This window comes from Sminthopsis crassicaudata, chromosome 3, assembly GCF_048593235.1.
Source record: "Sminthopsis crassicaudata isolate SCR6 chromosome 3, ASM4859323v1, whole genome shotgun sequence".
Classification (NCBI taxonomy): Eukaryota; Metazoa; Chordata; class Mammalia; order Dasyuromorphia; family Dasyuridae; genus Sminthopsis; species Sminthopsis crassicaudata.
Window position 1 is genome coordinate 443,926,474 of NC_133619.1, and position 24,942 is coordinate 443,951,415.

At 35.0% G+C, this 24,942-nt stretch overlaps 1 protein-coding gene across 1 annotated transcript in view; it reads left to right on the top strand.

Annotated features, from left to right (window-relative positions):
• The window catches only part of LRP2 (LDL receptor related protein 2), a 236,218-nt gene that overhangs the window by 199,805 nt on the left and 11,471 nt on the right, over positions 1–24,942 (top strand). Inside the window, exons 66-76 of the mRNA XM_074302211.1 lie at positions 3,460–3,625; positions 5,002–5,130; positions 10,810–11,027; positions 12,049–12,228; positions 13,981–14,100; positions 16,424–16,514; positions 17,348–17,415; positions 17,840–17,960; positions 20,793–20,922; positions 22,135–22,236; positions 24,627–24,752. Coding sequence (XP_074158312.1) covers positions 3,460–3,625; positions 5,002–5,130; positions 10,810–11,027; positions 12,049–12,228; positions 13,981–14,100; positions 16,424–16,514; positions 17,348–17,415; positions 17,840–17,960; positions 20,793–20,922; positions 22,135–22,236; positions 24,627–24,752 — 1,451 coding nt within the window. The remainder of the gene's footprint in view (positions 1–3,459; positions 3,626–5,001; positions 5,131–10,809; positions 11,028–12,048; positions 12,229–13,980; positions 14,101–16,423; positions 16,515–17,347; positions 17,416–17,839; positions 17,961–20,792; positions 20,923–22,134; positions 22,237–24,626; positions 24,753–24,942) is intronic.

The following is a 24,942-nucleotide window of genomic DNA, read 5'->3' on the forward strand; positions in this document are numbered from 1 at the left end:
ACTGTTGTGAAGAGAGATTGACAGTATGAAGCAATTTTCTGAAAGTTACATAAATTGGATTTGAAATTTATACTAATGAAAATAGCTGTACAAATACATTAAATAAGAAAATCCTATACATAGCATCCTAAGGTATAAAATACTTATTTTTGGTTAAAAATAATATCAAGGACAAATGGTTCTGTTTCTTTAAGTAGGAGCTAAAGTGGATCACAGAGCTGATTACTTGCTTAAAAAAATAATAAAAGAACTCAGTAAAATAAGGACAATGAGAAGTTTCTGGTAAACTTCTATTAAGGTTATAAATATTTTGTTTCTCTCATATGACCTTCTGCTCAGTTTTGACTGAACCAGTGCCAGAGAATAAAGAGAAAATTAAGTGGAAAAAAAGAAAGTCATTGAAGGGCTGGCAAATAGGGGAAAATTCCTTCCTAATCCAGCCCTTTGAGTTCTAAGACAGAACAATAGATAAAGCAGGCAAAGAGTGACCATGGCATTCCTCAACCTGGTACCACCTTCCCTTTCTAGACTCATCTCACTCTATTCCCTTTTGCTAAGGATGACTTGTAGCCATACTGGATTACCCCCAAAATATCTGGAGATGATTTTGTTCTTCCTTTGTACTTTTACCCCTAACCTTCGCTTTGGTGGGAATGCCCTCCTCATTTCTATCTTTACTTGCTAAAATCTTATAATTTTTTCAAATTCAGCTAAAAATGTCATCAGCTAAAAATGACTGTTTACCTGATTTTCCCAAGCATTAGTGATTAGTGATCTTTCTCTCATTAGATCTCACATGGCTCTAGGTTTGCGACCCTCCTATACACTTGTTAGGAATCAATTTATGTTATAAACATTTATTTATGCATCTTATCCTCCTGATAGAATGAGTTTTTTAAAAAAAATATGAGGCCATATCTTAGCACAATCTTTGTCTCTTCCTTATGTGGTGATTTAAAAATTTAAATGCCTGAGGAAAACAAGGGATTAATGTTCTGAGCATATTGATTTATTAAATACTGCTTTCCAATTGCCCCAAACCAGGACCAGACTGCTTCAGTTTAGGTCTGGCCCCAAATACAGGAGGAGACAGACAGATTTTTATATATTAAAAAGCATAAATCAAATAAGACCAATTAAAAGCACACAATATAACATTAGGTAATATGATTTCTAAATAGAGAAAAGAATAGGGACTTTGCAAGTTGGAAGGGGGAAAATGAACAGGTATAATTTGAGAAATCAGAAAAAGAGGTGTCTCACTGTCCCCAAGGGTGTGTAAAATGTTCAAGGAAACATGGAAACTACAACTGATCATTATGGGGCCAAATCTTTTTTAAGAGAGAGATAAATGTATTCAGATGCAATCAGTTCCTTCTCTGGGTATGCATAGGATTTTTTTTTATCATAAGCCTTTCAGAGTATCATGGATGATTGTGATACTGAGGATAGAAAAGTCATTTACAGCTAGCCATCCCAGAACATTGCTCTTACTTTGTATACAGTACATTTCACTTTCCTTGACTTTACAGGGGGACTCTCCAGGTTTTATTTTTTCTTAGGACATCCTGCTCATTGTTTCTCAGAGAACAAAAATATTCTATCACAAACACATAGCACCGTTTATTGAGCCATCCCCCAATTGATGAGCATCCTCTCAATTTCCAATTTTTTTTGCCCTGAGAAGAAAGCTGCTATGAATATTTTTTGTATATATAGTTCATTTTCCTTTTATTTTTTAAAAATCTCTTTTGGTATTCACACCTAGTAGTGGTGTTAGATCAAAGGTATGCATGAATTTATAGCACTTTGGGCACAGATCATATCTTTTGATCATTTATCAATTGGGGCCTGGATCTTATTTATTATAAATTTGACTCAGTTCCCTCTATGTTTGAGAAATGAGGCTTATCAAAGAAGCTTGCTTTGAAATTCATTTTGCAATTACTATTGTGAACTGTATTTACTCCCATTTCTCCCTGTTCTTCCTCAAAAGTGTTTTGGTACTGGAGCACTCCCTCCTCAATATGTCCTCTCTTTTATTATTCTCTCCCCTTTCCCATATCCCATTCCCTTCCTATTTTCTTGAAGGGTAAAATAGATTCTATACTCCTATTGAGCATGTATGTTATTTCGTCTTTGAGCCAATTCTGATAAGAGTAAGGTTCATTCACTCCCCTCTCCTTCCTTTCTTTCCCTTCACTATAAAAGCTTTTTCTTACCTCTTTGCAAATAATTTGCATCATTCCACATCTCTCCTTTCCTTTTCTTCCAGTACATTCCTCTCTCACCCCTTAATTTCATAATTTTTAAAAAAGATATTTTCCTTTCATATTCAACTCACACCTGTATGGAACCACTTTTTAGATAAGTCAAATGAAATGCTTGAGATGTACAATTGTAGAAAACTCCTGGTATCAATCTTTGGAGCTGATGGGGTTTCTGGTCAGCATAAATTAGGTCCTTGGTTAAGGGTTTCTAAGCAGCAAGTAGAGTTGGTCCAGTTTCTGAGTCACTTAGTGATAGCTTTAAACAATGCAATTTTCTCACAATTCCCACAATTAAATAAAAAAAACTTATCTTGATAGAATAAATTGTCAGTTGAGTATTGAAACTTTTAAACTAAGTGGTCAAAAATGTATACATACATACACACATACACACACTATATCTATCTATCTATATGTGTGTATATATATATATACATATATATATATATATATATATATATATATATATATATATAACCAAGTTTTGTTTTGTGGAGGGGAAGGCCCTCATAACTGGATGAACTTAGTCGACAGTTTTGTTTGTGGAGGGGAAGGCCCTCATAACTGGATGAACTTAGTCGACAGTTTTGCTTTGATTTTTATTCAGTCTACCTGTGTTTTCATCCTTGTTTATTTAATGCATGCTTTGTAACTTATGGACAGCTGGGTAATGCAGTGGATAGAGTTACTAGATCTGGAGTATTGAATTGAAATTTAGCTTCATATACTTACTAGTTGTATTACCCTGGGCAAGTCCATGAATTGCAAAGCATAAGTTAAATAACCAAACCCAGAACTCTATTCACTGTACCACCTGAAAAGAAAATGTAATTATAATAGCAATTATTTATATAGTACTTTAAAGTTTTCAAAGCATTTTATATATTTTATCTCACTTGATTCTGTATTTTGCCAACATAGACTGTGAGAATCCTGGCTCATCTATATTTATGTTGAGATTTAGAGTGGGTCTTTGTTAGAGGTATGATGGCCATATGATAATAACATAAACACATATGTGCATGTGTACACATACACATACAAATGGACTTTGGAGTGTGACTATATTGTTGAATCAACAATATTCATGAATTCTAATGAATTGATATATTTCATTTGATCAACTCCCCAGATCTACAATGGCACTTGTTCTCAATGTGAAATTTGTCTCTGTGTTTTCTCTCTGCAGGTGTTGTATACTATACTGTCCTAGGTGAGGGCTCTGATTTTGGTTCTATCAAACGTGCCTATATCCCCACCTTTGACAGCAGTGGCAATAATCCTGTGAAGGAAGTTGACCTGAATCTCAAATATATCATGCGTCCTGATGGAATAGCTGTAGATTGGGTTGGAAGGTGAGAATGGTTCTTGAGTCAATTAATTATTTGTTATCTTTCATAGCATATATTAATCTCTTAAGGATCACCTCCCATTGGAGATACTAAACATCTACCAAGTAAAATATAAAAACCCTACACAATTAATTATGGATTTCAAAAGCCAGATTTATTATGTAACAGCATTATTTAGCATTGTAGATTTAGGATTCATTTCCACAGTTACAATATTGGCTAAGCTTAGAAATTTTTCTTTTTTTTTCTTTTCTCTATGTTCATTATAGTTATACAGAGATTATATAAACTTTGAGACTTTAGTAGAAAATGACTTCCAAGCAAAAATATGAAATCAATAAACTCTAGTTTTGAATCCTTCTTCCAACATTAACTTTTTTTTTTTGGGGGGGAGAGGATTACAGCAGACATCTTTGTAGAAGTCACATTTGATGTCTGTTCTTTACCTTTCAAATTCTCTGAAATCCCAGAATCCACAAGATTGGGAATGGTCCCTAAATAGAAGCCATGAGTAGAATCATTATCCAACTCTTTCATATCATATTAAACTGATATAGATATTTACTTCAAGTTCAGAGATGATGTTTGAAGTAGACATTTAGGGGGAAGCATTTACATTAGGGGCAGAACTCAAGCATTTATAGAGACACCTACATTTCTGAAATGTAATTCTTAGGAGAAGGAACTCTGAGACCAACAAAGTTCCTGAAGAATGGTGAATCATTTGCAGTATAATTAATTTTCACCTTTTAGCAAACCCATCTTGTGTTCCCAGAAGATAGGTTAATCTCTAATGTTAATTAGCTCCCCACCGTTCCAGCTAAAATAAGATTTTATAATGCACTACTTTCTTTCAGAGTCCCTTGTCAAAGAACAAAACCTTTGAGATGTGTTATCAGAGTACAGAGCCTGAAGATTCAGGGTCTTTTGAATTTGACATTTTCTTCTGCCAATTAGGAGATGGTAGATTTCTCTTCTTAGTTGATGTCTTGTTCTCTTCTTGACCTAAGACTTTGTTAAAATGGAACTGGAATTTGTAGAGTTGGACATGTTAAGTAATATAAATCAGGGTTGGAGGACACTGCTGAGCCAAATGGTATTTTTAAAAATCATTTTCATCCTTTACTCTGAGCTGATGAGTTCTTCTCTATATTCCAAGTTCCTTCTGACCCTGAAAGAGGTAGGAGGGAGCATGTTCAACTTTTCTAAGGCTGGATGCTGCTAATGAGTGGAAAATTTTCTATCTTAGATTAACATCTCTCCTACTCCTATACACAAAAATATTCTTCATGCTAAGTAATTTCATTTGAAAATGTCTACTTTTGATGCAGAATTTCTAGCCCTTTTCTTGTTGTTTAACTTTCTTTACTCAAATTCAGGCACATTTATTGGTCTGATGCCAGCACCAATAGGATAGAAGTGGCCAAGTTGGATGGAAGATACAGAAAATGGCTTGTTTCCACCCAACTGGATCAACCAGCTGCAGTTGTTGTGAATCCAAAATTGGGGTAAGCTGTCCTGGACTACAATAAAAGATCTTTCTCTGGATTGCAATGTCATAAAAGTAAATGAGATCCATATTTTTCTTCCAAAGAGAAATTCTTCTTAATATCAGGGGTAGACATAAAGGCAAAATGGATAGAGTATAGGACCTGGAGATAGGAAGACAGTTCAAATCTGGCTTTAAATACTTCCTAGCTATGTTACCCTAAGAAGTCACTTAATCGCTGACTGCTCAAGTTTTCTCAACTGCAAAATGAGAATAATAATAGCACCCACTTCCCAGGGTTGCTGTGAAGATTGAATAAAATAATATTTACAAAGTATTATAAAGTATTAGATGCTTAATAAATGCTTATGCCCTTCCTTTCCCTCCCCTTGATAGAACTTCTGCCTAATACCTTTCTGCAGTGTTTTTTGCATTAAGTGAACTGGCGTGTTTTCTGGAAAATTCTAGTCATCATAGCTTTGAAAATCGAAGTTATTTATAGAGCCTTCTGCATTTTTGGGACTTTGATCCCATCTTCTCCCCCTTTTCATTATTATAGAGCAGAGAGTTATAAACCCTTTTGATAATCTTGTGAAGTCTGTGGACCCTTTCTCAGAATGTTTTTAAATAAAGGATGGAAATGCTAAATTTTAATGTATGGTTATTGAAAATAAGTTCAATGTAGTCATTTTTAGTTGTACCTGACTCTTTGTGACCCCTTTTGGGATTTTTCTTGGCAAAGATATTGGGGTGGTTTGCCATTTCCTTCTCTAGCTCCTTTTACAGATGAGAAACTGAGGCAAACTGGATTAAGTGATTTACCCAGGGTTTCACCATTTGTTATACTAATAATTATCTGAGTTCATTTAGAAAGATGAGTCATCCTCACTCCTGATCTAAAGCTCTATCCACTGTGCTACCAAAAAGTGTATTTCTTTTTTCTGTGCAAGTTTACAGAATCGATCCATGGTCCTTAATTTAAGAACCATTGTTTTAGAACTTTTGAATAAGTTAATCATCATACTTACTATGGAGGACTAAGAAGAATTCACTAGAATTCTAATGAATATTTTAGAATTTCAAATGATCTATGGTTTCATCAGTGTGGGCACTTCTGCTTCTAAAATATGTCATTATCCCATTTTGCCTTAGTACATGGTAACTAATGAGTTGGTAAGGACTAAAAAATTCATCACTTGGTGGCTGGCCTTATTAGGTGAAAACTGCATGATTACCTTATCTACTTGGAAAGCAAACACTGCTTATACTTTCCAGCTTGACAAGGCTTGCTAGAGCTTGGACTCAACTACCATAGCCTTCAAAAGACCCCAGATCATCTCCAGTTTTTTTAATGGAATATTAGGGCACAGTAGAGAATAGCTAGATTATCCATGTAAATATGTCCTTGTATTTGTATTCATAGTTGGTAGGATAACAGCAACTAGGTAGCCCAGTAGATAAAATGCTGGCCCTGGAGTTAGCAGGAACTGATTGCAAATTTGGCCTCATACACTTACTACTAAGGTAAGTCACTTAACCCTGTTTGCCTGTTTTTTCATCTGTAAAAACAAATTAAAGAAGGAAGTGGCAAATCATTACAGTATTTTTGCTAAGAAAACCCCAAATGGAATCATAGAGTTGGACACAACTGAAAATGACTCAACTACAAAGTGGAGTAATAGAGACTGCTGGACTCAACCTACTTCAGCTACATAATGACAATGTGATTCTGAGCAAGTCATTTAACTTTGTAGCTCTCTTGGATACTCTCAGACTATATAGTATAGAGAAGATAATAACCTGAATTGAGATAATGTTTCTACTTCTGGGAGTTCTTCATGCCAAGGAAATCACAGATCCTGTTCCCTAGCCCTTCTGAACATAAATGATCTATATAAATAAATGTGTCTATTTTTAGATAAAAAACTGATTTTCAAAGTTAAATATCACTTAAGATATCTCTATGGTGTTTTATTTTGCACTTCATAAAAGTGGTAAATTGGCATTTTCACTGTTAATTGACCTTTTTAGAATGTGTTGATATCACATTGAGGTTGGAACCTTTTAATTTTAAATGACTTCTTAGATGTTTCTTATTTGGTCAGGTGAATATTTAGTCAGGGAATGTTTCCTATAATTTGACTATTAGTACATAAATTCCCTTATCTGCAAATAGCCACTTCAGAGTATGAATCACCACAGATTATTATTATGTGGAGTCAATGCAGTAATGACATTAATAATAACAATAATAATACCTTATGTGTGATGCTTTCGATTCCTAAGTGCTTTTGTATATTTTAATTGGTCCTCATAACAGTCTCTTGAAGTAGATATTATTATCCCTGTCTTTCACATAAACTGATGTTCAAAGACTTTAAGTGACTTGCCTAAAGTTATATGGCTAATAAGTTCAAATATGTGTTCAAATCTTTAGATCCAAGTTCCATTCTCTTTTTTTTTATACCACATTAAAAAAAATAAATCCAGCAAATTATATTCCCTAACAGGCAACTATAATTCACAACAAAATTTTAAAATGGTAGAATCAGCCCACAAGTTATTCTTTTCTCTCAATATGAACCCCATAAATTATATATTACCTTATGTCATTCAGTGGCAAAGATCTGTGTTCTCCAACATAAAAATAGCAATTGTCCTTTAAGGACTGTAACAAGTTCCATAATAAATAGTAAGTTATAATAGAAAGCATTTCTGACTTCTAGTCAAAGACTTAGGTGTGAATTTCTGCCATTTACTATTCACATGATCTTGAATAATGCAAATTCTCTTGGTCCCAATGATCTCATCTTAAAATGGGTGTATACTTACTTGATACTTTGATGGATCTGTGACTTTATTGATTTGTATACTCCCTCACTTGGTACAGATTGCTGATTGGTCACTAGATGACTATTATTTGTGTGTGACAATTCATGAAAATTAGAAAGATACAAAATTACCTCTGTTCTTTAGGGTTTCTTTCAGTCTCTGCAATGATAAAAGAAAGTGTAAGGAAAAGAGGTAGAGATTACTAGGAACTATATATTAAAATTTTAAACTGTGTTTAAGTATTAATTGTTGACACTAAAGTGTAAGGTCAGCATCTGATTGATTACTAATAAAAAGTCATATTATAGTTTGCTTCTATGGAACATCAGACCATTGGCTAGTTAGAGTAAAGATAAAAATTAATAAGGTTAAATAAAGGGTAGCTAAGTGGTACAGTGGATAAAGAGACAAGTCTGGAGTCACTTCTCCAGAAGACTAGTCCAACTCTTTATGATTCCATTTGGCGTTTTCTTGGCAAAAATACTGTAATGATTTGCCACTTCCAACTCTTGTTTTTTTCAGATGAAGAAACTGAGGCAAACAGGGTTAAGTAACTTTCCCCAGTGTCACATGACATTAGTAAGTGTATGAGGTCAAATTTGTATTCAGTTCCTGACTTCTGGAGTCAGAAAGACCTGAGTTCAAATTTGGCTTTAGATACTTCCTACCTGTGTGATCCTGGGGAAGTCAGTTAACCCTGTTTACCTCATCTATAAATTAAACCAAAAAGGAAATGGCAAACCATTCCAGTTATCTTTGCCAAGAAAATCCCAAATGTCATTCAGAATCAGGAATGATGGGAAAATTGAATAACAAAAAAGAACATAAAATTAGAGAAAAGGATAAAAATGAGATGCTGAATGTTATAATAATACCATTTCAACTATTATAATTATATTAATAATGACAATTTGTACCCATTCATAATGTTACCATATCTTGAAGCTCTACTCCTTCCTATTCTTCACATAATCTACTTTAATTTTATTTCTCTGAGGTAACTTATATGTATTCTTGCCAGAAAGCAGAATTAATGAAATGAACTTTAAAACCTCCTACAATCTCATGATTGATCATTTATCTTAATGATACATAGGACCACAGATTTAGAGCTACAAAGATCTTAGGGGCTGTTGAATCCCACCCCCTCATTTTACAGTTGAGAAAACCAAGGGTTAGTGACTTGTTCAGAGTTTTAAAAAATGAATAAATTTTTGAGGCAGAATTCTAACTTGGGTCTTCTTCAGTCTAGCACTGTATCTACTATACCCTCTAGTAGCCTTAGTCATCAATGGCATATAAATAATATTTTGGTGGACAAAAAAATTAAAATAATATTGTTGTAAGGATCAAATGAAACAATATCCATAAAAACATTTAGTCCCTGTCATGTTGTAGGCACTTAATAAATTCTGGTTTTCTTGTACTTCCCTTTCCATATAAAATAAACTAATCAATCATGCTGAGCACTTTGCTTCACCCCAAGACATACAGAAATAAAAGTGAAAATAGACCCTGTGCTCCACATAAAGAGGAAGTTAAACAAAAAATATCAAAGTTTCCTTCTTATTCAAACTCCTTGATCCTAAATCACAAATGTTGATTTTAGTTATTGTAAAACTGCTCCATATAGAATGAGAAATGATAACCACAAAACAGCTGAAGGCACTGCCCAGCTATCTCTGGGACTCTCTCCTTCCTCTACTCCAGATATTTGCCTCTCTGTAGTTGCCTTTTTTTTTTTTCTTTAAATTTTTTTAAATTTTTAAATAGCTTTTATTTACCAGATATATGCATGGGTAATTTTACAACATTGACAATTGCCAAACCTTTTGTTCTAATTTTCCCCTCCCCCCCAGATAGCAGGTTGACCAATACATGTTCAATATGTTAAAATATAAATTAAATACAATATCTGTATACATGTCCAAAGAGTTGTTTTGCTGTACAAAAATAATCAGACTTTGAAATAGTGTACAATTAGCCTGTGAAGGAAATCCAAAATGCAGGCAGACAAAATTAGAGGGACTGGAAATTCTATGTAGTGGTTCATAGTCATCTCCCAGAGTTCTTTCACTGGGTGTAGCTGGTTCAGTTCATTACTGCTCTTGTAGTTGTCTTCTGCAACAAAACACTGGGCAATCTATTCCTTATTAACTATTCTCACTTATGTTTCTCTTTTGTTTCATGAATGCATGCTCCTGATATCTGGAATCCCATATCATATATTTTTTTTCAATTCATGAAAATTGGGAAGTTTCCTTAGGGTTCTTTTTTGGACCATTTTGGGTCTACTCTGTAATTGGGGGGGAAGTCCTCTGATGCTTACCAAGTCCACATTTCCTTTAAAAAACAAAACTCCTTGAAAGAACTTAATGTTGTTTCTCAAGGATCTGATTATGTAATTCTTAACATGTAGGATGTCTTATCCATTAGCATTATTTGGCTATTATTTGCCCATGATAATGCATGTGTATTAGAAAAATATAAAATGACCTTTCAAAATAGCCTCCTTCTCTAAGATTGATTAAACATGTGTTGATTTAAAAGCATCTGGGAGAAAATGCAGAAATTTGTAATGCCCCTATTTTCCTCTCTACAATTGTACCTGTTAGATGACGCTAGACTACTTCCATGAAGTAAGCCTGGTAAATTCTTATGATGTGAAGCAGCAAGACAGAGTTTCATGGTAGCAGCATTGCTATTTCCTTTCTCCTTATCTTCTAGGAAATATAATAAATGTAGATTGATACATAGATACCTCAAAAATTCTGTTTCTCTCTGAGTTAGTTTTTACTCCCTGAAGGCAAAATAAAACTATTTCCTAAGGTAAAATTCTAAAAAAATGAGAAAACTTCTGTTGTAGATTTATGTACTGGACTGACTGGGGAAGACAGCCCAAGATAGAACGTGCTTGGATGGATGGGCAGCAACGGCAGACCCTAGTTTCCAATGACCTTGGCTGGCCAACTGGTCTTTCTATTGATTATTTGAACAATGACCGGATCTACTGGAGTGATTCTAAAGAGAACATTATTGAGTCTATGAAACATGATGGAACCGACAGGAGACTTGTTTCAGTTGGTGGTTAGTAATAATCTTGATTTTATTTTTTCTTGACTACTAGTGAATAACTTTTTTCTATTTTCTCAACATATGATTTTTTACCTCTTTACTCATCTCAGAAATGACTCAGATGCAATTTCTACATTTTATTTATAAGCTGGTTGTTAAAATGCAAATAAATAATATTTAAGAGAAAAAAGTTACAAAAAGGATAGAGTTTTGAGTTCTGTTGCTCCTATGAATATATACAAGTGCTAGTCTGTTAATGTTTAAATACTATCAGATGTATTAGTCCTTAATGTGTCAAAAATTCTATTATCAGCTTTTCCCATTGTAAACATGGAAGGATAATAATAATTAATATTTACTTGAAGCTTTAAGATTTGCAAAGCAGAATACTTCTATTATCTCAGTTGATATTAACAACTTTGTGAAGTTAGTTACTATTTTTATTTCTATTTTACAAATGAGGAAATTGAGGTTAGGATATGTTAAGTGACTTGAATTTTACTTCCAAATCTGGAATACTCTGGAGGACAATCGTTTTTGGTATTTTCCATATCTTTGCTGAACCATTCAAAGCCCAGCATTCTAAACTAGAACTTTTAAGAAATCACATGTTTATCATTCTCAGCAAAGAAAACAGACATTATTCTTACATTCAGAGGAAAAAAGGTACAACATAATGTCAAAGACTCCCTCACAAAATGGGATAGAAAATTGTGAAACTGAAATAAATATTTCCCATAAATGGTGTCAGACATCATAGATTAAACTAGTATAATTTCTTTCATTTTGATCCTTCAATGCAGAGGACCTTTACCTGACAGAATCTGCTGAGAGAGATCTGAGTTATAGCTCTTTGATGACATTCCAATTGAATGTTCCAGGAATTTCAAGACTTTGAGTTAGGGTTAGACATTAAGCTTTTACTTTTTAGAGAATTATGTCTGACATAGAAGTAGTGCTGGAGATTTGCTTTTTAATTAACCAAAGACTATTATTTCTTTTTTTCTTCCTTTTCTTGCCCACGGTTGAGAAGTAGGGAACCCTTATAGCCTGGATGTCTTTGAAGGCCATTTATATTGGACCTCTAAGGAAAAGGGCGAAGTCTGGAAAGAAGATAAATTCGGGAGGGGTGAGAGAGTGAAAGTGCTGACAGTAAATCCTTGGCTCACTCAAGTTCGGATCTATCATCAGTACAGATACAATCACTCAGGTAATCGGCAGTTTTGGAATGAGATATTCCCTATTATCTGAAGACTGCTATTCCAAATTAATAGCTGTTCTGTCAGAATATTTGATAGAAGATAGTTATTTCTCTTGATGCTTGAAAAGTTTTCAATATTTTGATTTAATAAAAGATGTTAACAACTGAAATATGATTACTAACACCTCTAGATATCTAGGCATAAAGTGAAAACGCTTCATTCTTAATCTTGAGTTCATGGGACATGAGGTCATAAAATGTTCAGAAAAAGCCACAAAATATCCAGGTCCTAAAATACAATATCAGGGTGACTTTCTGTTCCAAGTTTTGTTATGAAATAGTTCCAAACTTTGTCTTGTGACTTTTAAGAGCAGACTGAGGCCCAGGAATTGCACATTTCAACCAAGCATCTGATGAATTAGTTCAAAATCTTAACCTAGAAATTAGCTGCATGTATCTGAGAAGTTCAGAATTTTTTTTGTATCTTTTCTAGATAAATATGATTTTTTTCCTGGTTTTATGGAGTCATAATTTTATATATTTGTTCACAAATTTATATCCACTTAAGGAAAGTTTTTATCTTTCAGAATGGTATTAGAAAGAACATGAAATTAGAAATTAGGAGATTTGGATTCTAGTCTCAATTCTGTCACCAACCAGATATGTGACTTTGGACAAGTTATTAGCATTCTCTGATTCTTAATTTCTTCTTCTGGGAAATGAGGAAGTTGGGGTCAATGATCCCTAAGGGCCTTTTGTTTTTGAGATTCTAATCATCTATGTCTATTATTAAATAATCATATATTTAATAATAAATGATTTGGAAAGCTAAGAAACTACAATCCTCTTAAGCTTTCAAAGTCTTCTTCCTGTTGTCTCCAGTTCCTAGTTAAAAAAGACCATCGCTCTTTATATGTTGTTTCATAACACTTTGCTTGGATCTTTTTTGCTCATACAGGGAACTCTTAATAAGGAAACTCCTACTAATTAATATTGGCACCAGTTTGTCTTGATCTTGAAAGGTTAAATAGATTTCCCAGTGTCACAAAATGTATATATACATACACATAAGCTTTGTGACACTGGGAATATATACATATATATATATATATATATATATATATATATATATATATATATATATATATGTATAGCTATATCTATCTATCTATCTATCTATCTATCTATCTATCTATCTATCTATCTATCCATCCATCTAGCTAGCTAGCTAGCTAGCTATCATCTATCTATCTATCTATATGGACCTGAACCAAAATAAAAAAATTAAACATAAACTTAAAAGTATATTGCTTCCCCATCCTGTCTGAGAGGTGATTGTTAAAATATTTAATATTATCCCCTGCCTACCACTATACTCAGTACTGGTGCTATATTAAGAGCAATAGATATGGCCTCCTAGGCTCAAAATATTAATAGACTAACTAGAAAAGATGACTGTCCATAATGAACAGGAAAAATGTTTCAGTGTTTAAGGGAAATGAGAAGAAGAATGGGAGGAGGATTTTGATTTATTGGAGAACAGGTGGAATTTATTAGGCAAATTATCTAGAGAACTTCGGCTCAGCAGTCACTTTAATGTTATTTAGATGAGAAATCCCTAGAACCGTGAGTTTAGGGTAGTCCAAAACTAATCCATGTATTGGTCTCCTGCTTAGGCATTTTCTGAGTTGACATTTTTTTTCAAGGCAAATCAGTCGGTGACTACATATTACTGATTCTTTTCCTTCACCTTCATTATAGTGCCCAATGTCTGTAAAGATATATGCAGCCACCTGTGCTTGCTGAGACCTGGGGGCTATACCTGCAGCTGCCCAGAAGGCTCACGTTTTGTGGAAGGGAGCAGTACGGATTGTGATGCAGGTAAAGTTCCTGTTAGAGAACACAGCAGCAGTCGGAAGCTAGGAAATGTGTTTTGTTTTTCTTTTGCATGTTCTCCTTCTGTGTTGACTAGAAGCAAGTAACTGAACTCTGTTACAAAAAAAAGTAACAGATAACCTTTTCCCCTCTTACTGTCTTCTGGGTAAATCTTAACTTCAAATGGCAAACCACATTTTCTTTCTTTGCCTTTTGAGTGGGATATAGTAGCTGCAGAAAATGGGGCTGGATGAATAGCAGTGGATGAATAAAAACCTATTTATTGTGGGGATAGTTCCTGTTCAAGCACTCTTGGCTTGAAGGGCTCTGGTAGTCTAGAGCATAGAGTGCTGGGCCTATAATCAGGAAGACCTGAGTTGAAATTCAGCCTCAGATACTTCTTAGTTGCGTGATTTTGGTCAAGATATTTAACTTTTGGTTTCCTAAGTCTCCTCACCTCTAAAATGAAGTAATAGCATCTACTTCACAAAGTTGCTGTGAGGATCAAATGAGATAATAGTTTTTAAAAGCACTTAAGATAGCATGGTATAATAGATGCTTATAAATAAATAATATTTATATAATAGATAATAATAAATGCTTATTCCTTTCCCTTATCTCAAATGAAAGGGATTGGATCAGACAAACATTTTGCGTTCTAACAATTTATGGGCACTTTTTGCAAGTTTTTAGGTTAGCCCACCAGGGGCTCTGACCCTTCTGTTGAGTTTCATGAACAAAACCAGATCTTCCTTGATTTGTTCCAGGAAAGATTCTATTAGGCTACCATCTTTTGGCTTCAAAAATGATTCTTATTATAAAGTCTCATGTCCTTTTGGCTTGGAGACTTAATCTCCTTGATAAAGTGCTGCCCCTGCAGCAAATGTTTATGTAGTTAGAGCTATCAGTACGTCCTCTCTAGGCTCATTTGGCAGCATCAGCAATGCCATATCTGGACTTGGAAATAGTCAACAAGCATTTATTAAGCGTAGCTAGGTGGTACAGTGGATAGAGCACTGGGCCTGGAGTCAGGAAGATCTGTGTTCATAAACCTTAGACACTTACTGTGTGATCCTGGGCAAATCACTTAACCCTGTTTGCCCCAATTTCCTCATCTGTAAAATGAGCTGGAGAAAGAAATGGAAAATCACTCCAGTATCTTTGCCAAGAAAACCCCAATGGGATTACTAAGAGTCAGACATGAGTGAAATGACTGAAAAAGCAACAGTATTTATTAGGTCCTCATTATGCATCAGATACTCTGCTAACTATTGGAAATATGAAGAAAAATAAAAACATGGTGGTTGAGGATTAGAATGGAAATGGGGAATCTCATTATTATTCTGATATTGTGGTGATCTCCTCTTGGATGAGGCACTGTCTATCTGTATTTGCTTTGTACATTGAGAATAATGATGCTGTTCTGTTGTGCAGCAAGCCTTAGGGATTAACTAGGATCTAAGCTATGTCACGTGCATGAAACTCATCATAATCATAAACCATATTGCTCATAGAAGTTGACAGTAGATACAGACAAGATACGGAAAGAATTTCCACATCTAGCTCCAGATATTTGTTTCATACTGTGCCAGTGTGACTTTGTTGAAGAGATTTTCTCCTGGTTGCTTTGCATCATCTTCAGCAAATTGGCTCGTTTCAGGAGACCTATAATATCAAGTCAATCAGGCTTATTCAGGATGACAGTTATTCCGAATATCACCTGGATTTTATTCACTCACTCATTCTTTCTTTCTTTCATTCATCCATTCAGTAAATACTGAATATTTTTTTTTTATGGAAAAGGAAAGGGTATCTCAAAATCACTGTGGAACAGAGTATGGGAATTTGGACAGAGGCAGTTTTATAGGACTTCCAAAATAGGACCAGAGAACCTAAGCAGAGAAATTCGGTTCACCTTTTTGGAAGTATGGATATCCTAAAGCAATGAGATGTTCAGAAAATATTTCTGCAAGCCTTTAGGAATTAAGATATTTAAGGCATTGTGGGAAAGTATAAGGATGACTAAGAAATTTCTCTGTCTTCATGGAACATTCCATTTTTTAAGTTTTACATTCTGGATATGTTCTGGATTCCATCAGTACTTATTCTGGACAAGGAAAATTTTGAAAATTTTCCATTTTTCCTTTTGTTTAACATATTCTTGCTTCATAATCCAATATTATTTTGTAAGGCCATTCATTTGATCTAAATGAAAGGTAATATTTTGAAATGTACCCCCTGGCATTAAGGGTGAACAAGGTTTTGCATGGTACAGTATGCTCTGCTTAGTATGGCTTATTAACACATGCATGGCTTTCAATTTCTGCAGCCATTGAACCTCCCCCAACCATGCCCCCAGCATGCAGGTGTATGTATGGAGGAACATGCTATGTTGATGAAAGTGGTCTCCCCAAATGCAAGTAAGTCAAAATACAGAGGTTAGATGTGTTGGTTTTGCTTCATAAAGGACAATTCAGTATTTCAATATAATAAAAATAAGCAGAAAAGTTTTCTTGGTCCACTAATTTTTCAAATAGCTCATTTCTTTGGGGACATATATTTCAGGAAAATGAAGCCAGATATTTGGAATACAAATCGCCATAAAGGAATGGGACGATGGCTATTGGTAGATGCCTTAGTATGAATAGGATATGTGATGAGTAAGAGGGTTATTTCCATGAATTAAGGGGAAAACAACTAATCAATAAATTTAACATACATATATTAATGATATGTGCAAGGAACTATGCTAGGTAGGACTTCTAAATACTGGGGATACCTTCAAGACATTTCTTGAATCCATTCTCCTCATCTGAACTCACATGACTACTCTGTTATTTGAACTTTCATCACTTCTCACAAAAATAGTATGTTGACAGCAACAATTTCTCAACAAGCCACACAGATAATTAAAGAAAAAAAAGTTTGACTGAAGAATGCAATTATTATGTTCTTTCCCTATCTTCAGCAACATAGAGAAAAACAAAATCAATCATTGTAAATACTTACTCTGAACCTGTAGATGCCACTGGTGTGCCATTGAAAGTGAATTTTCATGCAAATGTTATTTTCAATTGGATATTTTTTAAATTTTGTTTTTGTTTTTTAGAATAAATAGGGCCTATACAAAAACTATTTGTCTAATTCAATGAAGAATTATTTAATCAAAGCTGAATAGGGGGTGGCTTAAGTTAATAAAACAGGATGTATATTAAAAATGATAGAAAGTGAATGATATTAATTGCATTTTCAGGTGTCCCAGTGGCTACAGTGGAAATTACTGTGAATTAGGATTTTCAAGAGGAATGCCTCCAGGAACAAGTAAGATTTTAAGAACATGGGGGACTTGCTTGTTCCTTTATTGAAAGTTATGATATAATGTGGGGTGGGTAGATAACACAGTGGATAAAATACTGGGCTGGAAAATTTCATCTTCCTGAGTTCAAAAGTGGCCTCAGGTACCTACTACTTCTGTGACCTTGGCAAGTCATTTAACTGTTTCCCTCAGTTTCCTCATCTTTAAAATGACTTATAAAAGGAAATGACAAACCACTCCAGTATCTTTGTCAAGAAAACCCCAAATGGGATCATGAAGAGTCAGACATGACAGAAAAATGACTGAACAACAAAGGATGCAATTAGTTGAATCTATTCTTTCAGTGCTCAGTGTTGTAAGGCCTTTATGTTATGTTCGTCAGACCTTTTTTTCCCATGGTACACTCACTTACTTTTCTCTCTTTCATAGCAGCGGTTGCTGTGCTGCTTACAATCATCCTGATCCTCCTTATTGGTGCTTTGGCGATTGGAGGGTTTTTTAACTACAAGAGAACAGGCTCCCTTCTGCCATCTCTTCCTAAGCTGCCAAGGTGGGATGCTGATTTTAGATTTTGTGCAATAGACTTTCTGGTCCTTTGACTTTATCAGTTACTGAAACTCCAAATAAAATAGAAATAGCCTTCTCTCAGTGTAAATTTCTACAATCTATTAAAAAATAGTAAACAAGTATCCAAAATCATTGTTTTTTCATCATTTTTACTAGACACTGCTTTAAAGTTAGAATAACAATTAATATATTTCTAAAATGTTTATGTTCATGTTGCATGTACATTTCAGGTAATCTCTCTGTTTCTCCCTGTGTCTTCTGTCTATATTACTGCCTCTGTCTCTATATTTCTTTCCCTATCCCATCCCTTATATATTGTATATACTCAGAGTATGAAGTACTGAGAATTAATGAGTAATAAAAAATTGCAAGTACTTTAAAATTTTTTTCTTTGCTATCCTGTTTTTATAACATCTACATCCTCCAGTTTATTCCTTTCTCCTTCACCACCCAGAGAACCATATCTTATAACCAAGAATAAACAAAGAAAAAAAGTTTTACAAAAGTAACTTATTGGAGAAGTCTAATGAAAAGTCTATCCTACCCCCATAGTTCCTAATCAGACAGTTAGATGATGCAGTAGATGGAGCACTGGGTCTGGAATCAGGATGTCCTGAATCAGACCCCAGACACTCATTAGCTGTACAATTCTGGGCAAATAATTTAACTCTGACTCAGTTTCCCTATCTAAAATGAGCTGGAGAAAGAAATGGCAAACCACTTAAGTATCTTTGCCAAGAAAACCACAATTGATGGACAGAATCAGCTACACCCAGAAAAGGGACACTGGGAAAGGAATGTAAACTGTGAGCATTTTTTTTTTTGTTTGTTTTTCTTCCCAGATTATTTTTACCTTTTGAATACAATCCTTCCTTTGCAACAACAATAACAAAAAATTTGGTTCTGCACATATATATTGTACCTAGGATATACTATATGATATTTAATATGTATGGGAATGTCTGCCATCTAGGGGAGGGGATGGAGGGAAGGAGGGGAAAAACTCGGAACAGAAGAGAGTACAAGGGATAATGTTGTAAAAAAAATACCTATGCATATGTACTGTCAAAAAATGTTATAATTATAAAATTAATAATAAAAAAAAAGAAAACTACAGAGTCAAGAAGGGATGGAGCCACCATTGAAATGACTGAATAACAATAATCCTAATCCCTGCAAAGAAAGTGGGGAAGAATTTTATAATTTTGTGGCATTCAGTTCATTTGTTTTGTTTTGGTGGTTCTTTTCACTTCTTTCTTTCTTTCTTTCTTTCTTTCTTTCTTTCTTTCTTTCTTTCTTTCTTTCTTTCTTTCTTTCTTTCTTTCTTTCTTTCTTTCTTTCTTTCTTTCTTTCTTTCTTTCTTTCTTTCTTTCTTTCTTTCTTTCTTTCTTTCTTCCTTCCTTCCTTCCTTCCTTCCTCTTTCCCTCCTTCCTTCCTTCCTTCCTTCCTTCCTCCCTCCCTCCCTCCCTCCCTCCCTCCCTCCCTCCCTCCCTCTCTCCCTCCCTCCCTCCTTTTCTTTCTTTCTTTCTTTCTTTCTTTCTTTCTTTCTTTCTTTCTTTCTTTCTTTCTTTCTTTCTTTCTTTCTTTCTTTCTTTCTTTCTTTCTTTCTTTCTTTCTTTCTTTCTTTCTTTCTTTCTTTCTTTCTTTCTTTCTTTCTTTCCTTCCTTCCTTCCTTCCTTCCTTCCTTCCTTCCTTCCTTCCTTCCTTCCTTCCTTCCTTCCTTCCTTCCTTCCTTCCTTTCTTTCTTTCTTTCTTTCTTTCTTTCTTTCTTTCTTTCTCTTTCTTTCTTTCTTTCTTTCTTTCTTTCTTTCTTTCTTTCTTTCTTTCTTTCTTTCTTTCTTCTTTCCTTTCTCTCTCTCTCTCTCTCTCTCTTCTTTCCTCCTCCTCCTCCTCCTCCTCCCCCTTCCTCCTCCTCCTCCTCCTCCTCCTCCTCCTCCTCCTCCCCCTTTCCTCCCCCTCCTCCCCCTTTCCCCCTCCTCCTCCTCCCCCTTTCCTCCTCCTCCTCCTCCCCCTTCCTCCTCCTCCTCCCCCTTTCCCCCTCCTCCTCCTCCCCTTTCCTCCTCCTCCTCCTCCTCCTCCTCCTCCTCCTCCTCCTCCCCCTTCCTCCTCCTCCTCCCCCTTTCCCCCTCCTCCTCCCCCTTTCCTCCTCCTCCTCCCCTCTTCCTCCCCCCTCCTCCTCCCCCTTTCCTCCCCCTCCTCCTCCTCCCCCTTTCCTCCCTTCCTCCTCCTCCTCCTCCTCCTCCCCCTTTCCTCCCCCTTTCCTCCCCCTCCTCCCCCTTTCCTCCCCCTCCTCCTCCTCCTCCTCCTCCTCCCCCTTTCCTCCTCCTCCTCCTCCTCCTCCTCCTCCTTCTCCCCCTCCTCCTCCTTCTCCTCCTCCTCCTCCTCCTCCTTCTCCCCCCTCCTCCTCCTTCTCCTCCTCCTCCTCCTCCTCCTCCCCTTTCCTCCTCCTCCCCTCGTCCTCCTCCTCCTCCTCCTCCTCCTCCTCTTCCTCCTCCTCCTCCTCCTCCTCCTCCTCCTCCTCCTCCTCCTCCTCCTCCTCCTCCTCCTCCTCCTCCTCCTCCTCCTCCTCCTCCTCCTCCTCCTCCTGCAGGTGAGGCCATTCTGGCTGACAAGGTCCACTTTGTTTCTAGTTCTTCACCACTATAAAAAATTCTATGTATATTTGGGTATATATGAGGTCTTTTTTTTTTTTTCTGCAATGAGGGCTATTGACCTCCTAGGAGTTCATGTTATTAGTGGGGTCTCATTTTAATCTCTTCATATAATTTCTCTTTGGCAAACATTCTTTCAAAGGGTTCTTTTGATTTCCTTTCAGCTTAAGCAGTTTAGTGAAGTCTACAGAAAATGGCAGTGGTGTGACTTTCAGATCGGGGGCTGATGTGAGCATGGATATTGGAGTATCAGGTTTTGGGCCTGATTCTGCTATTGATAGAGCAATGCAAATGGTAAGGGTCATTTAAAATGGATCTTTAAAATGAGGAATCATTTTCTTTGTTTTGGATTTCTTTCTTATTTAGATATAAGTTGGATAGAATCATTTTCAAAATGCCAGAAATGTACTAAAATTTTCTGATATTTTTCTTCTCAAATTAGATTTCAGTAATACATGATTAATGCAAAGAAAAATGAGGTTGTTTGTGGAGTCTATCAATATTTTGAAAGTAGAAATAAAATTAGTATTTTTCTGGGATCTTTTAATTCCAAATAGAATTTGATTGGTTAAAGTCTCTTCTACAGTCTCAGTATGAAATATAAAGTCTCAGAAATTTTTTAATTTTTTTTTATTATTTAAATCCTTTCTTATCTGAATACACCAATTGGTATATATTTGGTGGTAAGAATTGATTTTTGGATCATATGGCACATTTTTCTTTTTCACTTTATAGTTAGTATTTTCTTTATGATTTTATATTATTCATTATATTAGAAGTATGATTCCTCTTCAATCATTTCCTCTAATACTTTTTCTCATTTTATCTCTTTTCTACCATCCTTATATAATCAATAAAATTCATAGTAGCAAGTGAATATTCAACATGAAAGACACTTATCAAATGAATGATTTTTTTAAAAAAAGCATTTCTTGGGCACCATATGCTGAGGGCTGTTCTAAATGATGCTGATGTAAATACAAAACCATGCCCACTCTTGCTTTTAGGGAGTTTACATTAAAATGGAAATGGAAGAGAGCACATATAGAGGAGTGATAACCAGGGAGGAGCATTTTGATTTGGGAAGTCACATAGATAATGAGTGAAACCATCAGGAGTATCCTGATATGCTGTTTTATTTTTAAGTAGAAATTACAGTATTGATTAAATTAGAGTTCCAGAACTATAGGCTGCAGAGGTGGTATAGCATGGAGAGGATGGCCAGGAAAAAAATGAATTTTGCCTGGAGACTTTGAGATATGGTGGTCTATGAGAAACTATCTCCCAACAGGAAAGCAGTGCTAATCTATAAATGTATGTGTTTATGCTGCTTACATAATGCTATCTTCCATAAAGCCCAAGTATATGCTGTTTTTTTGTTTTATAAGGTCTTTAAATAATTTCCTTTCTTTGATTACTTTTCTATAACAATAAATGGTAAAACATTTTAAGTCATTATATACCTAGCTATGGGGATTGTGACAATAGCATCATTTTCTTTCTCAGAATGAAAACTTTGCTGTGGATACAGGGAAGCAACCTATCATATTTGAAAATCCAATGTATGCAGCCAGAGACAGTGTTGTCAATATTGATCAGCCAGCCGCGGTGAGAACTGAACACACTTCCTTTGGAATGATCTCTTAAAGTGCAACGCTTTCCCTGTTTTTGTTCTGTCCAGTTTCTACTTAAAATGTCTTTTAATTTCTCCTCTCAAACAGAAAAAAATATGTAAGTTAATTTAGTTAATTTTTAACTTTGACTTTCTGCAAAGATAGGGTTGATTAAAGATTTTAGAGTAATATTTGAAAAATGAGAACTATTTTATGTCCCATAAAATTATTGAAAGGTCAGAGTCCTTCTCCAGTTGTAGGAAGAAGCTCTTCATTTTGGTTTTCATAAAGTCAAGTGATTATAACTACATCATTGAATAGTATTTCACCAGGAAGCAGAGCAGAGAAGAGAAAAAGAGAAGGAAGAGGAAACAGAACTTCTCACTACCTTAGGATTCAATAGTCAAAATAATTTTTTGCCCCTTCTTGCTAAGCACCAATTCATTGTTAACACTTAGATTTTTTTCATTGGAATGACAACAGATGGCACATTTAAATATCAGGCTGAAATGTTTCCTTACTTAGGACCAGAATATTTAGAGTACTGAAAACATTTAACTATGATGAATGGTTATTAAAGCTTTAATGTTGTGCCATTTACTAATGCTATGTTCTGTTTGTTATTCTCTCTACGGCTATGCCTCTGTAGAATACAAGTAGAGTACATTTAATGATGGACCTAAAAGATAGGTTATAAACATGTAAGGAATGAAGTATGTGCTGTCTCTTCATTCCTTAAAACTTGCGTTAGATATTTTTTTTAGAAAGGGTCTCTTATAAAAAATGTGGAAAATTTCTGGAAGGTAAATTATTACATTTATCTCTATAGTTTCAAATGTTACAAATCAATAAGCACTGATTAAATGATTGCAATGTCAGAAATTATTCCAAGTACTGAAGATAGCAAAATGAAAAATAAAAAACAAACAAAAAATCTCAAGCTCAACTCATAAAAAAGCAGTCCCAGCTCTCAAGAGGTTTACATTCAAATGGAGCTGATAAAATATAAACAAATAGGTATATACTTGTTACATGTAGAATAGATGGAGGTAGCCTTAGAGAGAAAAGTACCAGCAGCTAAGAGATCAGAGAAAGTTCTTCTACCAAAGGTAGTACATGAACTGAATCCTGGAGGAAGCCAAGGACTTCTAAGAGGTGAAGGTGAAGCATCCACAGGGATAACAAACAGCTAGTATAAAGGTATGGAGATACCTGAGCATCGTAGCATTTTCCATCATAAATGAAGAGCAGCAGCAAATAGGTCAATATGACTAGACTGTGTAGTGTATGGAGGAGACTAATGTATAGGAAGACCGAAACAATAGGAAGAGAACATGTTGCAAATAGTGTAAATGCTAAAAAGAAGGGTTTATAGTTGATTCTAAAGTAATAGGGAATCATTGTGGTTTATTAAATGGGGAAAATAACATGGTCAAACCAATGCTTTAGGAAAATTATTTTGGCAGCTGAATGGAGAATGGAATGGATGGAGAAGGGAGGGGTTGAGATGAGAGACCATGTAGCAAGCTACTACAATAGATTGACAATAAAGACAGAACCTGGATGGTGGTTGTGTGTGAATGGAGAGAAGGGGATATATTTAAAACCTATTGTGGAAAAATAAGTAAGATTTAGCAACATTCTGAATATGTGGGGTGAGAGTGAGTATTCCCAGATGAATTTAGCAAGATTATGAATTCAAGCGACTAGAAGGATTGTGATGTCCTCAATTTAAAACTGAATGTTTGGAAAAGGCCTATATTTGGAAGGAAAGATAAACTCTCCAGGGATAAAATGTCCAGTTCAAAAAGGGTTTAGATAAAAAGGATAAACTAAAGGATGGTTATTTATTCTAAAATGACCCTACAGTATCCTATTATTCGAAACGTGTTTACTGGCTTGCTGAATTCCTTTAATCAAGTACCATATAGATAGTTTTGGGAAGAAATGGATATGTAAGAAGGATTAGAAACATCTTTAATAAATCTGATTGTAGCTGGTATAAAGTTTGGAGTTTTTCTTCTGTAATTATAGGACTAATTTAGAATTTAATGTTTTTGTTTTCTGGAAAATGGGACAGTCTTTATACTCTTTGCTAGTACAAATTTTCCTCATCCTATCAAGAAAAATTATATGGGAGAGCAAAATACCCAAAGAAGAAAGTGATTGAAATGAAAGAAACATTCAAGAAATTCTGTTTTTATGTTTCAGTTAATGAGTTTATACTATTGGGGGCCAGTATTTAAGACTTTTAACTTTTGTTCTTAAAGAGCAAATCATTTCTCCATACTCTTTGATTCAAGTCTCTTAATCTGAAATTTCTAATTGAGTTTTAATTGTAATTTCATCTTTTTGGAGTTGTTTAAAACTTTAATATATTTACAGGTAACTGAATTCAGAAATGAGGATAATCCAAATTATGAAAATACCATCAGTTCTTCAGAAATTGTTGTTGAGGAAAAGCAACCTTCTACAAGTGCAGAAACAACACAAGGAATAGAAGCTGCACAGGTATTCTGTGTTTGATTTTAAGAGAACTTTTCAATTTTGCCTTTGATTTTATCTTTGTCACCCTGAGAGCTATGTGCATTTCTATGCACATAAAACTAAGAAACCCTGATTGTTAGATTCATGCAGAGTTAATGATTCTTCCTCTCTGACTACTTTCCTCTGCCTCCCCAGATACGCAAGCAACATTAGA